General features: G+C 36.9%; 1 protein-coding gene across 3 annotated transcripts; it reads right to left on the bottom strand.

Moving 5' to 3' along the window:
- Positions 1-225: 225 nt before the first annotated feature.
- On the bottom strand, positions 226-15,581 carry LOC111697779 (trichohyalin). 3 transcript variants are annotated; one of them, XM_023467900.1, is made up of 15 exons: positions 15,466-15,581; positions 15,009-15,095; positions 14,438-14,535; positions 13,897-13,972; positions 13,446-13,498; positions 13,127-13,244; positions 12,566-12,671; positions 11,851-12,098; positions 10,921-11,328; positions 9,925-10,135; positions 7,602-9,630; positions 4,801-7,182; positions 4,090-4,292; positions 2,384-2,735; positions 226-813 (listed from the first exon to the last, which is right to left on the bottom strand). In XM_023467900.1, the coding sequence occupies exons 1-15, from the start codon at positions 15,544-15,546 to the stop codon at positions 696-698; spliced, it is 6,570 nt and encodes a 2,189-aa protein (XP_023323668.1). In that variant the 5' UTR covers positions 15,547-15,581; the 3' UTR covers positions 226-695. The 3 variants fall into 3 exon arrangements, with proteins under 3 accessions (XP_023323668.1, XP_023323670.1, XP_023323669.1); XM_023467902.1 differs by lacking the exons at positions 11,851-12,098; positions 12,566-12,671; positions 13,127-13,244; ... (3 more) ...; positions 15,009-15,095; positions 15,466-15,581 and adding an exon at positions 11,791-11,844; XM_023467901.1 differs by lacking the exons at positions 11,851-12,098; positions 12,566-12,671; positions 13,127-13,244; ... (3 more) ...; positions 15,009-15,095; positions 15,466-15,581 and adding an exon at positions 11,671-11,784.
- Between the last annotated feature and the right edge of the window lie 230 nt (positions 15,582-15,811).

Here is a 15,811-nt window from a genome sequence, read left to right as displayed (position 1 = left end):
TTTAAGAGAGGCTTTAAAAGATAAATGAAACATCTTTTAATTACAATTAAATGTAAAAATAGGTCAATATTTTTACATTCACATACCAGGAATTGAGCGTTTAACAAAAATATAAAAAACAACTGAATTTTAGGGTTCAGAAATAAATATTTTTTGTTGTAAATTATGGACCAAATATGACTTCAATAAATGTGGGACGCCATAACCTTAATTAAAACATAAAAACAGAAAACAAAATTATATTAGAGCAAGAAACATTTAGTTTTTATTTTAGGAAACGCTAAAAACTGCTTAACAGTGGCTGGAGTGAATAATTCTTCAAACACGCCCCGGTCATTTAATTTACTTACTTCATGTTGGAAGGGGACAGAGGATTTATTCACTTTTGCGCACAGGTTAAATAACTAAAATTTATTTACATTACTACATTTATCTGTACACTATACACTGTACAGATTCAATAATTGTTACAATGTACAAAAAAACAAGAAGGGTTTATAATATTGGCACTTAGCGTACTGGTCTCTGGTGTACAGGTTACAGGGTACACTGTACAAGTTACAGTGTACAGGTGTACATTAAACCTGTATTTAAACAGTTTAGGGCAGTCTGAACAGTGAACAAAGGTATATTAGGGTAGTTTAAGGAATGGAGTTCAAATAGGCCGGGGGGGACGGGAGTAGGTCTAGATTTATTTAATCCGACTCCTCTGATAGATATTCTCCTTCTTCTAGTTCAACATCTCCTCTATCTTTACTCACAGCTCGGGATCTTATATTACGCACAACCTTGTTTACAACAGGAGAACAGGACCTAAAAGTACGGACAGAATTGATATTTTTAAATTGTTTCTGTTTTAGACCACAAGAGATAAAATCTTCAAATATTAAGTTCGTAAAAAAAACAAGATGTTTTCTGAAATTAACAATTTTTAAATGACGACATAATGAAAACAAATAACAGAAAAAAGAGATCAAACAATTTTGTAAATATTTATACAAACCATACCTCCCTCAAGAAATGAAGATTTGATCACGTTTAATATAAAAAAGCTTAATAGGGTAAGATTGAGAATCATATATCATTCCATTATCAGTAAGGTTAGAATACGACATTTATAAATTCTTTTGATGTCTCAGAAGTTCAGGGTTTAACTGTACTTAACATTTATTTTACAAGATGTAATTAAAACCAAGCAAGATAAAAACCTAAATGTAAATGTGTTAAGTTGAGAAACAAACTAATGTATGAATTAGTGTGAAAACTACAAACAAACTTGTTAAAACAAAAATAAGGTCTAATTAGTCTGGTGGGTTGTGTACTTGATAAACCCAACACATTACAGGGGTAAATAATTTCCTTAAAGGGACTGTTCTTGTAAGTTTGAGGAAACATAAGTATAATAACGGTAAAATAAAAAAAATCGAACAACGAAAGATTGTTATATCTCTTCTCGGGTCAGTGAGAAAATAGTTCAGATTTATTTAACGTCCTTTTGCGTTATTTCCCCGACAATGTATATATATACCACTGCAGGGGAACAAGGTTATAATTATTCATTAAGACTGAAAAGGTTTGAATAGAAACCAATCTTAGATACATTAACGACCAGTAATTGGATTTTCATAACATGATTCGGTTAGATCGAGAAAATAATATTCAATTCATTTTCTAGTAAAATAAAATTGCGTCATAATGCAAATACGGCACAAACAAAAAAGGGGCATTTTTAATATCTTTTTCACAATTTGATGAACAGAACCTATGATTCACCTAATTTACTTTAGCGTGAGAATAGTTTTTGCCTTCCAAACATCAAGAGGGGGTCCTTTGTTAGCTAAATTCCATATTTTTTATGCAACGTATTTAAATAAGTAAAAATAACTTAAGTTCTGTAATTCTTTATCTAAAAAATAACCCCTGGATTAAAAAAACAGGGGTAAATGATTTTTGATGATCTGATGGAAAATTAAAAAATTGAACATCTAAAAGCAAGTTTGTTAATCCTGAGATGGAATTTAAAGAATTTGAGCCGTGGTTTAAATCTGCCAAACCCCGGTTTAAATTAAGCGCCGGCTTAAATCTTGAAACATTTGATACAATTTTAAGTGGAACCAACCACATTTAAGCCGCGGCTTAAATTTAAACCGCCGCTCAAATTCTTTAAATTCGGCCACTGCTCGCCAAAAAAAAACCTAAAAACCAGTTCCCAATTCAGTGACGCAAAGTCGAATAATTTAGATATCTCTAATTATGAATTCTGTTGGATCAAATAATCTAAAGAAATATCAAAGGTTTGCAACATTTAGGTTTGTAACATAGACTCAATTCCTTCAGTTTTCTAACTTGGGGGGACGTAAAATGATCTTCAATATCAACGTACCTACTGGTCCCTGAGTTCTTATCTGAAGATATTCTTCTCTTCTTTTCCTTAGTTTCCAGTTTTTTAGCCACTATTGTTTCTGGTTTCCTAGATTTCTCCTCTCTGGTGGTAACTCTACGAACTGGTTCCTCTATGACTCGTCTCTGAGGTTCTGTTGACCCCTTGGAAATCTCTCTTGAGCTAGGTTTCCGGAGCTCAGCAGGTTTACGGGATTTGTCTAGAACCCGTCTATACGAGGAATCAGAGTCCGGTAGGTCGTCTGTAGAGATATCCCGTCTAATCTTCTTTACTCCGGGTTTAGAGTTGGACTGCCCTACTGCAGGTTCAAGTTTCCTCTTCTTCCGTTCTTCTCCTGATACAAAACAGTATTTAATTTACATTAGTAGTATCTTAGTATTCAAGTATTCTAGTATCATATTCTGAAGCAGAAACTATTGTGTTGGATATCCAGGGTTAGCCGGTATTGCAGGGGAAGAATAGATGCAAGACACAAGTTAAAAATATCCAACCCAAAACTTTTGCCAACATGTAATATAGTATTTCTTAGTATCCAGGTAACAAAGAACCCTTGTATTCTTCATTTAAGTATCCTAATATCCTGGTGTCATGATATCCTAGTGTATCCTAGTGTATCCTAGTGTATCCTAGTGTATCCTAGTGTATCCTAGTATATTCTAGTATATCCTAGTGTATCCTAGTGTATCCTAGTGTATCCTAATATTTCTCAGTGTATCCTAATATTTCTTAGTAACCTCCTAGTATATCCTGGAGTATCCTATTATCCTTCTATCCAACTATGAATTAATCTCTGAAACTAAGTTTCTAAGTTACTAATACAATAAGCCCCCTCAAGCCCAACCAAGCTTCAAAATCAGCACAAACATATCTCAGTTTATCAGTCAAAACTTCATCTTTCAAATCAAACTTTATTTCTCGATAAATCTTAAAGATTTAAGTAATATTATAAGCAGATCATATTTGTAAATGAATTGTTTAGGAAACAGATTAAGATGGAGCATAAGATTGAATCTCTTAAAGGGACGTAATTTCAAATGGCTCTCCAATTTATGAGTTTTATACTGATTTAAAACTGAACCCTTTAAACCATTTAACCAAAGTAACAAAAGGAAGATATTGTTTTTCTAATTTACACGGGATCAGACAAAGTATCGTTGTATATCTCACACGCTAATCTTGATCAGACAAAGAGTATCGTTGTATATCTGACACGCTAATCTTGATCAGACAAAGAGTATCGTTGTATATCTGACACGCTAATCTTGATCAGACAAAGAGCATCGTTGTATATCTAACACGCTAATCTTGATCAGACAAAGAGTATCGTTGTGTATCTGACACGATACTCTTGATCAGACAAAGAGTATCGTTGTATATCTGACACGCTACTCTTGATCAGACAAAGAGTATCGTTGTATATCTGACACGATACTCTTGATCAGACAAAGAGTATCGTTGTATATCTGACACGCTACTCTTGATCAGACAAAGAGTATCGTTGTATATCTGACACGATACTCTTGATCAGACAAAGGGTATCGTTGTATATCTGACACGATACTCTTGATCAGACAAAGGGTATTGTTGTATATCTGACACGCAACTCTATAAAAAGAGGGTAATCTTAAATTACATTTATAGCCCCTTTAAATCAAAATTAATAGTCCCGAAATTTAAAAAAAACTGACCTTGTGTCAACTTCTTCCGTAGATCCTCCTCTTCTACTGATTCATCTTGTTCTGTTTTCATCTTTTTATTCTTCTTCTTAGCCTTGGCTTTCTTCTTCTTCTTCTTCTTTTTCTTTTTCATCTCTGCGAGTAGTTTCTTGATGGATTCCTCGTCTATATCACTGTCTGAACTTGAGGAACTAGATGTCTCCTCTTCACTTGAACTGAATAATATCAAATATTACAAGAGTGAGATCGGAATTTATGAATATCTAGAAGTAGTTGAGCTAAATACAGATATTTGAACCACTTCTTTGGTGTAACCGACTTTACTATTGAAGCTTTGTTAAAATTTAAAGTAAACAAAAAGACTGATAAATGACAGCTACGCTTTGTTTCCATGTTTATTTGAATCCATACTATTTCAAAACTTAGTAGAAATCAGAATTTGAAATTCTCTTCTTTGTATTAATATAAACGACGACGTATCAATATATACGACGTCTGTTGATTCTACAACTAATTCTTATTTTAACTCCAAAGCGTGCGAAAAGAGTGGTCGCCGCAAAATAAAGCATAAATCCCAATGCACATTAAATATTATAAACAATTCTTTAAAGAAAATGGTTTAAAGAGATGAGTGGAAGGGACAAAATGAAGAAACACAAAATTACCTATTTGTTCTAAAATATCAGTGATTTCTCAAATAAAAAAAAAACCTAAATTAACTACCTTTCAGCATCAGATTCACTGCTCTCACTCTCCAAAATCGTCTCCTTCTTATTCTTCTTCTTGCTTTCAAGTTTCTTCGACCCTGTCACAACTTCTTCCGGTTTAGAACCTAGTTTCCGTTTCCGGCCACGTGTTCCGGAACTATCCCGGGATCCGAGAGCTTTCTCTTTCAAATCCGTTCTTGCAATCTCCTCTTTCAGCTTCGCTATTTGTTCTCTGCGGCTTCTCAATTTTTCTTCCTCGAGTAATCGTTGTTTTTCTTTTTCTTTCTCTAACTCGCGCGCAATTTTTTTATCCTCTTCAATTTGTCTTCTCTGAGCCAACTTTCTCTCTTCAATTCTACGAATTTCCTCATCTTGTCGCTTCTTTTCCTCCTCTTCTCTTCTTCTCGATTCTCTTCGCTCCTCTTCTCTTCGCCTTGACACTTCTCTACGCCGGTCATCTTCCATTCGTCGTGCGTCTTGTTTTCTTTTCTCCTCTTCTTTGCGTTTCAAACTTTTTACTTCTTCTATTAGATCTGGACCGGGGTTTCTTTTTGGTAAAGTTTGTTCTCTTCTTTTTCTTCGTTCCTCTTCCCTTTCTCTTTCTTTATCTCTCTCTCTTTCCGCTTTCCAAAGGTTGTGAGCAATTTCTTCCTGTTTCTTCTGATCTCGTTTACTGGTTGGGAGTTTAACATCTAACTCTGACAATCGATCCCTACTACGGGAGCTTAATCTAGAATCCCGGGATTCTTCCCGTCTTCTGTTTTCATCCTTACCTCGGGCCTTTTCTCTATCTTGCTCAGAGTTTCTTTCTCGTTTATCCTTCGAAGATTTCGACTCATTAACCATTTCTTCATCTCTTCTTTTCTCCGCCCTAGAGTAATCATCCTTCCTAGACGATTCTCTGGATCTAGGTTTCTCTTCTTTCCTTGACGATTCTCTAGACGTATGTTTCTCACCCTTCCTTGACGACTCTCTAGACCTAGGTTTCTCACCTTTCCTTGATGTTTCTCTAGACCTAGGCTTCTCACCCTTTCTTGATGAATCACTAGATAAATCTTTAGACCTAGGAGTTGTATTCCTCCTTGGTGAATCTTTAGAACCACGTTTATCAGTTTCTTTTAAAGACGCTCTCTCTCTACTTGTGCCAGATGGTTCTGTTCTATCCTTATCTGGTGTTTTATCTCTTCCTTTATCCTTTCCCCTTTCAACAACCTTGTCACGTGTTTTCTCCGACGATTTCTCAGTTCCCTTCTTGCTGGCTTTTTCCTTTTCCTGCTCGCTTCCTTTCTCTTTCTCTTGAGGAGCTGCCTTTTCGTTTATCTTTTCTCGTTCTTTTCCTTTTTCTGGGTCTCTATCTTTGCTCTTATCTTGAGGCTTTACCCTCTTCCATTCAAATGCCTTTTCTTTCCCTTTCACCGCCGATCTTTCACTCGGATCGGATCCTTTCCGATCTCTAGAAGATTTAGAATCCTTCCTCTTGTCAGTTGAATTTCTACTGTTCCTGTCATCTGGACTTGTATCTCTGCTCCCCTTCCTGTAAACCCGTTTCTTTAGATTATCTATCTTTACATTTATCTTCGGTGCATTCTCGGACTGTTCTTCCTTCTCAGTAGATTTATCCTTCTCCGGGTCCTGCTTTAACTCTTGATCTTTAGTATTCTCCTCCGTTCCATCCTTCTTCATTTCTTCCAACATTCTCTTTCGAACAGAGACAGTTTTCTCTCCGTCATCCGCCTTTTCAGATTGTTCTTGGCGAACCACTGTCTCAGACGTTTCGGAGGAAACTTTCTTGACAGAAGATTTTTTCTTTGAGAGTTTTTCTTTCGTTTTCTTCATTTTCGGGGGAGAACTTGGCGCGTTCTCAACCACCTCGGAAACTGGAGGTTCAAAGTCTAGGAATTCATGTTCGTTTATCTCTAGGGTAAGTTCGTAATCATCAGTTCCCTTGCTTTTCTCAAGATCCTTCTTCTCATCATCATGATCATCATCATCATCTTCTTCTTCATCCTCTTCCTCCTCGTCAGATTCATCAGAGTTGTGTGAGCTCTTTTTCTCGTCTTCACTTTGAGAATCTTTATCGGACTCTTCTCTTTCATCTCTTGTTTCTTCTTCCTTCAATTTGTCTTCAGGTTTATCAATTTCTTCTTTCTCATAATCATCACGTTCATGTTCTTCTATCTGTTGGGATAGTTCTTGAGGTTGATTACTCTCATCTTCTTGAATTTCCTGATCAGAATCCTGACCAGATTCATCGGAGGGAAACCTCTCCGGACTATGCTCCGGACTCTTCTCAGCAGGTTTTACGGGAGAATTTTGTAATGTCCGTTCTGGAAGTTTATCATCTGTATGATCTGTCTGATCAATATCGTCCAGGAAACTGGTTATATTGCTGGTTCCCCTAAAAACATATAATAAAAATGTTGGTTCAAAAAACCCTGGTTTAAAATATATATAACTAGGCTTTAATACGCTTCCCGTCCCCTTTCCTGTAGATAATCTTAATTTTTAACTGTTGCTCTAAAAGTCGGCCATTTAAATCATTTTCAAATTTAATCTTTTTCTTTTCGAATTGCCGCATTAAGTAAAAAATCCAAATATTTTCCCGGATGGTGGTTGCATATTAATATATTTCGAAGAAAACGCTTAGGTGTTTTGACTTGAAACCTGGTGGTCCATTTTCAGCAGTGTGGGTAAGGTCCCACACAAAAATTGGGCTGGATCAGTTCAGTCGTTTTGAAGTTTATTCGATAGAAACGGACAGACAGACAAGCAAAGTATATTATATATAGAGGTATTAAAAGTTACAATATTTTTTACCTTGAGTTTCTAGAATGTGATCTACTGGAGGAGCTCAGTGAGAGAGAGGAATTTGCTTCAAAGTTGGCTTCACGTTCCAGGCTTTCATTCTCTTCTTCCCTGTCCTTATCTGAACCTGGAGACTGTTGTCTTGATCTGGGTTCAACAGACTCTTCAGCTCTGGACCCTGGCCCAGAGTCGGACATGGTTTCAGCTCTGCTAGACTCCGTATTTGATCCAGCTCTGGATTCAGGCCTGGATACAGGTTTAGATTCTGGAGATCTAGATCTTGAAATATGTCTGGGCTCAGGATTTCGGGCCGACCGAAGTTCCTCCAAGATTTGCAGATCTTTAGAATCTAGTTCAACTCTAGAATCTTGTGGATCTCTGTCCCTCCGTCTCTCCCTAGTCTCTAGGGGTGATCTGGTATATCTTTTATCTGTTTTCTCAAGATCTGCTAATCTTGAATCACGGCTAGATCTTCTATCGTCTGGTCTGTCCCTGCTTGCCCTATCCGGAGTAGACCAACTAGAACCCTCCCGTGTAGGACGGGATAAATCAGGAGAAGGGTTTCTATCATTTACTCCAGATCCTAATCTTCCTAATCCTCCAGGTCTGCGTCTAGTATGATCGTCTCTGGCTGGACTCCTCCGCATATCTGAACTACCTCTCCGTAAACCTCTTGAGGGACTGAATCCTCGGTGAACTCCTCTTTCTGGGCTCATCCTATCCCGGCCTGATCTGTCGTGTCCACCCCGGTGCATCATATCAGGGCTTCGTTGTCCTCTTTCCGTTCTATCATGAAAACCTTTACCCCGTCCTGATCTATCACGCTCTGTATTAGCGCTGGGTCTTTCTCGGTCTTTTCTATCCAGATTGCCTCGTCCACGACCTTCCCTGTCGCTACCTGGTCTTTCTCGACCTGCCCTTTCAACACTTGGTCTTTCCTGACCTATCCTTTCAGAACTTGGTCTTTCACGGCGCGTTCTCTCTGAACTGGGTTCTTCACGTCGTGTTCTTTCTGCGCTGAGTTTTTCTCGGCGAGTTCTTTCTGGACTTTGCCTTTCGAGGCGTGATCTTTCTTCGCTTAGTCTTTCACGGCGTCCCTCACGACTAGTTGTTCTTTCAGTGCTTGCTCTATCTCTACCAGATCTTTCGTTCCTTGATCTCTCTTGACCTCTCTCTCTACTTGGAGTTCCTCGGGACCGATCTAAACTACCCTCTGTACTAGAATCTATGGGTCCCTGACCAGTTTCCTCCTTCTTTCTTTTCCTCTCCTTGAGAAGCATTCTAAGATCTCCGACTGTATCTAACTGCTGTTTAATCTTCTCCTTGTCCCCGCTAGAATCGGAATTCCCAGAATTACTCTTTGCTCTTTCCTTAAAACCTTGAACAAGTTTCTTTAGTTCTATTCTAGATTCTTCCTTCTTAGATTTATCCGATTTCATACTGTCAGGCGATTCATCGGATTCTTTTGTCGGCTTGTCCTTATTTTTCTTCTTCCTTTTCTCTTTTTTCTCTTTAACAGGAGACGGGGGAGAAGAATTAAGAGGAGATGGATCTGCATCTCGTGAGACGGATTGACTCCGGTCGCCGGGAGAACCATCATCTCTCTTCTCTATATCTTCTCGCAAACTCCTAGACCCTGGTGGATCAGTGCGTAACTCAGGACTAGGGGTTCTTTTCCTATAGTAATCCCGCCCTGGCTCCCGAAACCTTTCTCTTTCTTCATAGTGAGATCTACTGTGCTCCGGGTGGCGTCTTGCATCGTAATCTCGTTCAAGACTTCTCCTAATTTCCCTTCCACGTTCTCTATCCCTAGGATAGTCCCTGTTATATCTTCTGTCATATCCTGCTCCTCTATCTTCGTACCGTCCGTCTCTTCCTCTTCCATCTCTATCCATCCCTCTAGCATCCCTTCTATCTCTATCCCCTCTTCCATCCCTCCCTCGGTAGTTTCTATCTCTGTCATGTCTCCGAGCAGTTCTCGATTCCTCCTCTCTCCTCCATCTCTCCTGTTCTTCGGCCTCGTCGTATTTATAGGTATTGCCTGAACAACAAATATAAGTATAAATATATTTATACGTCTCTATTAAAAAAAAACCAAAGAGACTTCGTAAAACAGAAGTAGGTTGAATTAATCAAAATCAAAAATCATTTACATGCATCACATTTTTATCATTAAAATATCAAAAATAAAAATAAAAATATATGTATAACTTTTTTAATATTAAAGCCCATTTGCAAAGGCTATTTTTTATTTTTACAAAAATAAAAGTCCTTCTTTTTGGGTTAAAAAAAAAAATTTCAGAAAAATGTTTCACCCTTATTAAAAATATTCTACCTTTCTGTGAATGAACTGGCGGGGGATGGGTTTGATAATATTGAGACTGAGAATAATAATCTGGAGCAGGAGGATGAGGATAAGGAAGAGGATAAGATGAACTGTAGCTAGCGTGGTAGTCAGCATGTGTCCTCTGCTGTCTGGTGGCCCCCACAGTAGATATAGTATACACCTCCTCAATACCATCACCAGTGGTGTCAGGGGAGGGATCCTAAATATAGATTGTTAATAATATAGTATACACATCCTCAATACCATTACCAGTGGTGTCAGGGGAGGGATCCTAAATATAGATTGTTAATAATATAGAATACACATCCTCAATACCATTACCAGTGGTGTCAGGGGAGGGATCCTAAATATAGATTGTTAATAATATAGTATACACATCCTCAATACCATCACCAGTGGTGTCAGGGGAGGGATCCTAAATATAGATTGTTAATAATATAGTATACACATCCTCAATACCATCACCAGTGGTGTCAGGGGAGGAATCCTAAATATAGATTGTTAATGGTGATGATTTAAGGGACTGTCAACTTAATTTCAAGTCACCCTTCAATTAAAAGTTAAAGAGTTGCATGCACTATTCGCATTGGTACCCTAAATACGCAAATATCTGAGCAACAATGAAGATAGAAATTATCTTAAAACGTGTTGAATTCAGTCAAACAATAATGTTCTCCCTCAGATTAAGGATTTAAGGGGACTATTGTAAATCGGCAAAAACTCTGTAAGAGAGGGTCACTTGAAATCACGTAGACAGTCTTTTAAAGCCAGGGAGAAAAATCAATATCAACTTTTATTTGAAAGATAAACCGCTGGTTCATGATTTGTACCAGTGGTGGATAGTTCAGCCGTTTTTCTCCAGTTCAATAAATTCAGTCCCAGGAGTGGTTAATGCCTGGTCAGGATTAATTTAAATTGTCATGGTTTTATAAAATTTACAATACATGAGACAAGTAAGGATATTGTATAGTACGCATAACTCACCTTAGTGCCTTCCTTCATCTGACTCGGAGGCCGAAGGTTAGATGAACTAACAGCTTCTTCTCCGGGGGAGGACTTCTCATCATTCAACGGGGTCGGAGGATCCGTCGGAGTCGGGGTCACACCCTCTACCCTCTCCATCCCTACACCTGACTTAAACCCGGGACTCTCAGGGTGCTGTTTCTCCGGGGTAGGAACAAACCTGGTCTCCTGGGATGGACTGGAGTCGGATAACCCCGAGTTCGGTCTGTCAAGCTCTGTACAAGGGTTGGATACTGGTGTATCTGATACCGGTAAATTGTCTGGAGAGAGAGGATTATCAGTCAAGCTTTTCAGGACAGCTTCCTCTAGTTTTCTGGTATCTCGAGCTAGATTCCGGATAGGGGTAGAGCGGGGGACATGCTTTAGGGGCTAGAAACAGAATAAGATTAATACTGAGAAGAAGGGGGGGGGGGATTATGAATTTGGTATATGTAGGACCTATAGAACCGTGGACTAGAAAAACGACATCTAAGCAGTCTTAAGTGTTTTTGATGATGTTATAAAACAAGTAACTAGTAACTTCAAAATCAAAGTATATAGTAAAGTCTTTCACAAAATGAAGACTTTATACAATACACATGCCACAGAACTCCAGTACCCTTGGGGAAGGGGCACTGGAGTTTCTGAGCTTTTAATGTAGTTTATTTGTACCTGTCCTACTAGTTTAGCAACCTTGATTCTAACTCCTAGAGCTGGAACTATTATTTGTACCTGTCCTCCTAGTTTAGCAACCTTGATTCTAATTCCTAGAGCAGGAACTATTATTTGTACCTGTCCTCCTGGTTTAGCAACCTTGATTCTAATTCCTAGAGCAGGAACTATTATTTGTACCTGTCCTCCTAGTTTAGCAACCTTGATTCTAACTCCTAGAGCAGGAACTATTATTTGTACCTGTCCTCCTAGTTTAGCAACCTTGATTCTAACTCCTAGAGCTGGAACTATCTCCTCCGGAGACTGATTAGTTTCCTTGCACAGCGGGCAAACATTATCATTCTCAATCAAATATTCCCGGGCACACATATCACAAGCTGCTCCTGCACAGCAGGGGAGCAGTACAGCTGACGTCATCATTTCTGTACAGACTCCACACAGTACATCATCATCTAGTGTACTCTTCTTCTTCTTCGCAGTACTCTTACCTGAACATTATAAAAAAAGTAGAAAAGCTCGTCAAATTTAAAAGGACTGATTGTTGTTTTTATATAAGTATGTAATTAACATCGAATTTTAAAAAAAGTGGTAACAAAGATTTGAGCTTTGTTTAGTAATTGGTTCATCTGTTTTGAAAGTAAACTACTGAAAACACACACAAAAATATCAAATGAATTTGATAACAGAAAATTGTTAATAAAATTTATTACAAAATATGTATTACAAAGATACATTCAATTTTGCATATATCGTTCATTATTGATTATTCTTCTCCTCTTGCTATTTAAGATTCATGAAGCTGATTAAGAATTCAACAGTATATATTTTATCTAAATAATAATTTTCCCCCTGATCATCTCATTTCTTCTTTATCGCTAAAGGAAAGAAAACCTCTCATTATAGTGAATTCTATTTTTATAAAACCGCAACCCTGGTCCAAGTTTATGTGACATACCTTCGATCTGATCTGTCTCGTTCAACCAATCCATATTCTCCATCTTATTCTGACTGTATCCCTCCTTCTCTACCAAGGTCATCAGGGTCTGCCCTTGGTTGTCAATCTAAAACAGAAAAAAAACATTTGATTTCAAAATTTCAAATAAAATCCTTTATTTCAACACGCAGTGGAAAAGTTTACTTTGTTAATTTGTCTAGAGGTCATAACTTGTGTTATAAATCTCTGGCATTGATCTCCATCATATAATTACATATGAATTAATTGGTCCTCGTCAGACAGAGATAACATAAATTGAGGGTTCAAGCAATATACCTTCTAATTTATACCCACATTGGATATCGAGATCAATTATTTCAAAATTACCGACACTCCACACATTAGTTATCCTACCTTTGGTCAGGTTAATTTGATAAGACCAAGACCCCCCCCCNAACCAACCACACCCAGAATTTGTCAATGTTTTCCAATTTATAAATAGGAAGGTCGGGAGATGAACCCTGTTCCAAGAATTCTATTACCGAGAAAGATTAAATGGACATATTCTAGTTAGCGCTGCACCTTTATTGATTTAGAAGAATCGTCTACGTTGACCAGCATGGTTGCCGGTATACCAGCTGCTGCTCTCTTCTCTAGTCGAGGAGCTTCTCCAGCTAATGGTCTGCTTGCTCTCTGTCTCCTGCAAAATAAAATGTGTTAATTGGTATTAGTTTATTTACATGATTGCAATTAATATTTATTTCTATAGTAGTTGTATAAAGGTTTTTATTGGATAATATTTGGGTTTGTCAAAGTACTTGCTTACAGATTTATCTGCTTTGTTTACAAAATACATGGGTTGTTTGATGAAATAAAATTAAATTTAACATTTTTATTCGACCTGATTCTTTCCCAGTGTTCCGATCCATACTCATTTCCAGACTGGGCAATAACCTGAACACGGAGTTTATACTACTAGAGCTAGATTTTTATTCAGTAAGCCGAGCTTAAGTTCGGTTATTTTCATATAAGTTTGATTATCCAATCTTTGTTCTTAGTCTGAAGATGCAACATCACTTATTACACTCAAAGGAACAAACAAATTAATAATTAAATTGTATAAAATGGTCAATATATATATTATTATCAGCTGACAATCCATCATTCAATGAAATAGGGATCGGCGCTCCTTGCCATCGAAGTGTATCCATAAATTTTAATGCAAATGTCATTGTAATCATCCATAGTACAACATCAACCGTCCAAATAATATTTCTGAAGAATAAATGTGAAAATATCCTTAGTACTATGGTTTAGTGTTCACAATTGTTTATTAGAAACCGGTTTTCTACCTGCTCCAGACGACCCTCCTCTGAGGTGCTCGTAACTTGAGAGGAATCAGAATTCAAGTCTTTCACTCCAAGATTTCTAAACATAGCAATATTAAAATATTTATTAAAATCATCTTCATTTTTAATTTTTCTTCTGATCACACTAAAGATATAATGATAACCATGAAGAAGGTATAATTCCGATGATCATAATTTTTCTAAGAGTAACAGAGCTGTGAACTTTTGTGTAAGATACTCATAAACCCGATCACTTGATCTCGATATCCAATGTGGGCACGTTTAATTTGAGAATATACATAAAATTGTATCATTCCATATCTTCAATTTAGTTATTTCTACCCTGATCAATGCTCCCTTCGACCACTGAATGGATACAATTACCATCCCGGATATCAAATAAAGATTAAATTAATCTGCAGATTAACAAAAGATCAAGATTAAGCATCGATCTCAATATCCACAATAAAGAGTTCACAGCTCTGAGTAATTTTAAGCTCATTGAGAAATAAATGATTTTTTTCAAAAAAATATTTTTACTTACCTTTCTTCTCTCCAAACCTTCTTTTCTCCCCTCGGCATAGGTTTCCTGCCGACTACTACAGTTGTTCCACGTGGTATTGTGGATTCATCATTATACTCCTGAACCACAGAAACTTATTCCCACCATTTATGTTTGGAAGTTGGGCATTTAGTTCCGGTCGTTAGTTTTTGGACTTTTATTAAAATTTTCAGAATTTTTACTAATCCCAAAACTGCTTATTACAAAAATTTCCTTTTTTAAACTTTAAAAATATTAACAATATTAACCCAGGGACAAGATATTTGCATCAACGAACTAAAAACAAACCAAAAAATCAATCATTATTTTGGTTCGTTTCTAAGTTCGTTATATCAAATATATCCTAAAATTTGTTTAGGTTTCTGAAAGAAAATGTTTAGGTTTAACAGTTTTACTAGGGTTCCCAACGCAAGTGGATTTTACTTGCGCCAAATTGCGAGTCCTGCAAACTCCAAGCAATTGCGCTCAATTCGAGAACAACGGAATTCCGATTGGAAACCCTAGTTTTGGCATTTGGAAGATTTACTTTATAAATTAAGTGGATTATCTTTACCTCTTTTGTTTGCGGGTTTGCAACAGTGAAATCGAAATCTGTGGAATTGTTAAATTTCTTTTGATCCAGTATAGCAAGCTTTAAATCCTAAAGAAATATTTCAGAAATTCAACTGCTATTTTATTTGTATTCATTATTATTAAAGTTTCTTTCACATATGTAAATATAGAATATTACAATTGTTGTCAAAAGATACATAGTAGAAAACAAATCTCATTAAATTCATGAATCTAGACAACTAAAATCATTAACAGAAAAATATATGATATATCTTTATATCTAATCTTTCAGATGCAGTAATAATCTTTCAAAAATAATAATAAGTAAAAAAAAATCTATATTCAATATTGTATTATCTTAACAATATAATTCTTCTCATTAGCGTTGGACTCTGAATACATTTTGTATTACCCAACCTCAGATTGTAAATAATGGACCAATCCCTTTAATCCTTTACCTTGACACTCATCTCCATCCCGTCACACCGGACCGCAGACGCGTCCTTGTTCTCCACACCGAGCTTGTAGAAGATCGACATCTTTAACGCCTTCTTCTAAAAGCAATCAATCAAACAACTCATTTAACTAAATAAATCGATTAGTCGATCAACCAACAACTAGGATTAGATAACGGATAAATCGACGAATTTCTTTTTAAAAAAACTAGCCTTAGAGAGCGCTTCGCGCCCATCTTCTAAATTAATTGTGAACATGTTCTCTTTGTGTACATCGTAAAACAAAACAAAAATAATTCGCGGATTTTCACAATACCAACCAACCAACCAACCAACCAACCAACCAACC

This window comes from Eurytemora carolleeae, unplaced genomic scaffold (genome assembly GCF_000591075.1).
Source record: "Eurytemora carolleeae unplaced genomic scaffold, Eaff_2.0 scaffold280, whole genome shotgun sequence".
NCBI classification, from domain to species: Eukaryota; Metazoa; Arthropoda; class Copepoda; order Calanoida; family Temoridae; genus Eurytemora; species Eurytemora carolleeae.
The sequence above is the reverse complement of the archived record's forward strand: the minus strand, read 5'-3'. Positions and strand labels throughout refer to the sequence as shown.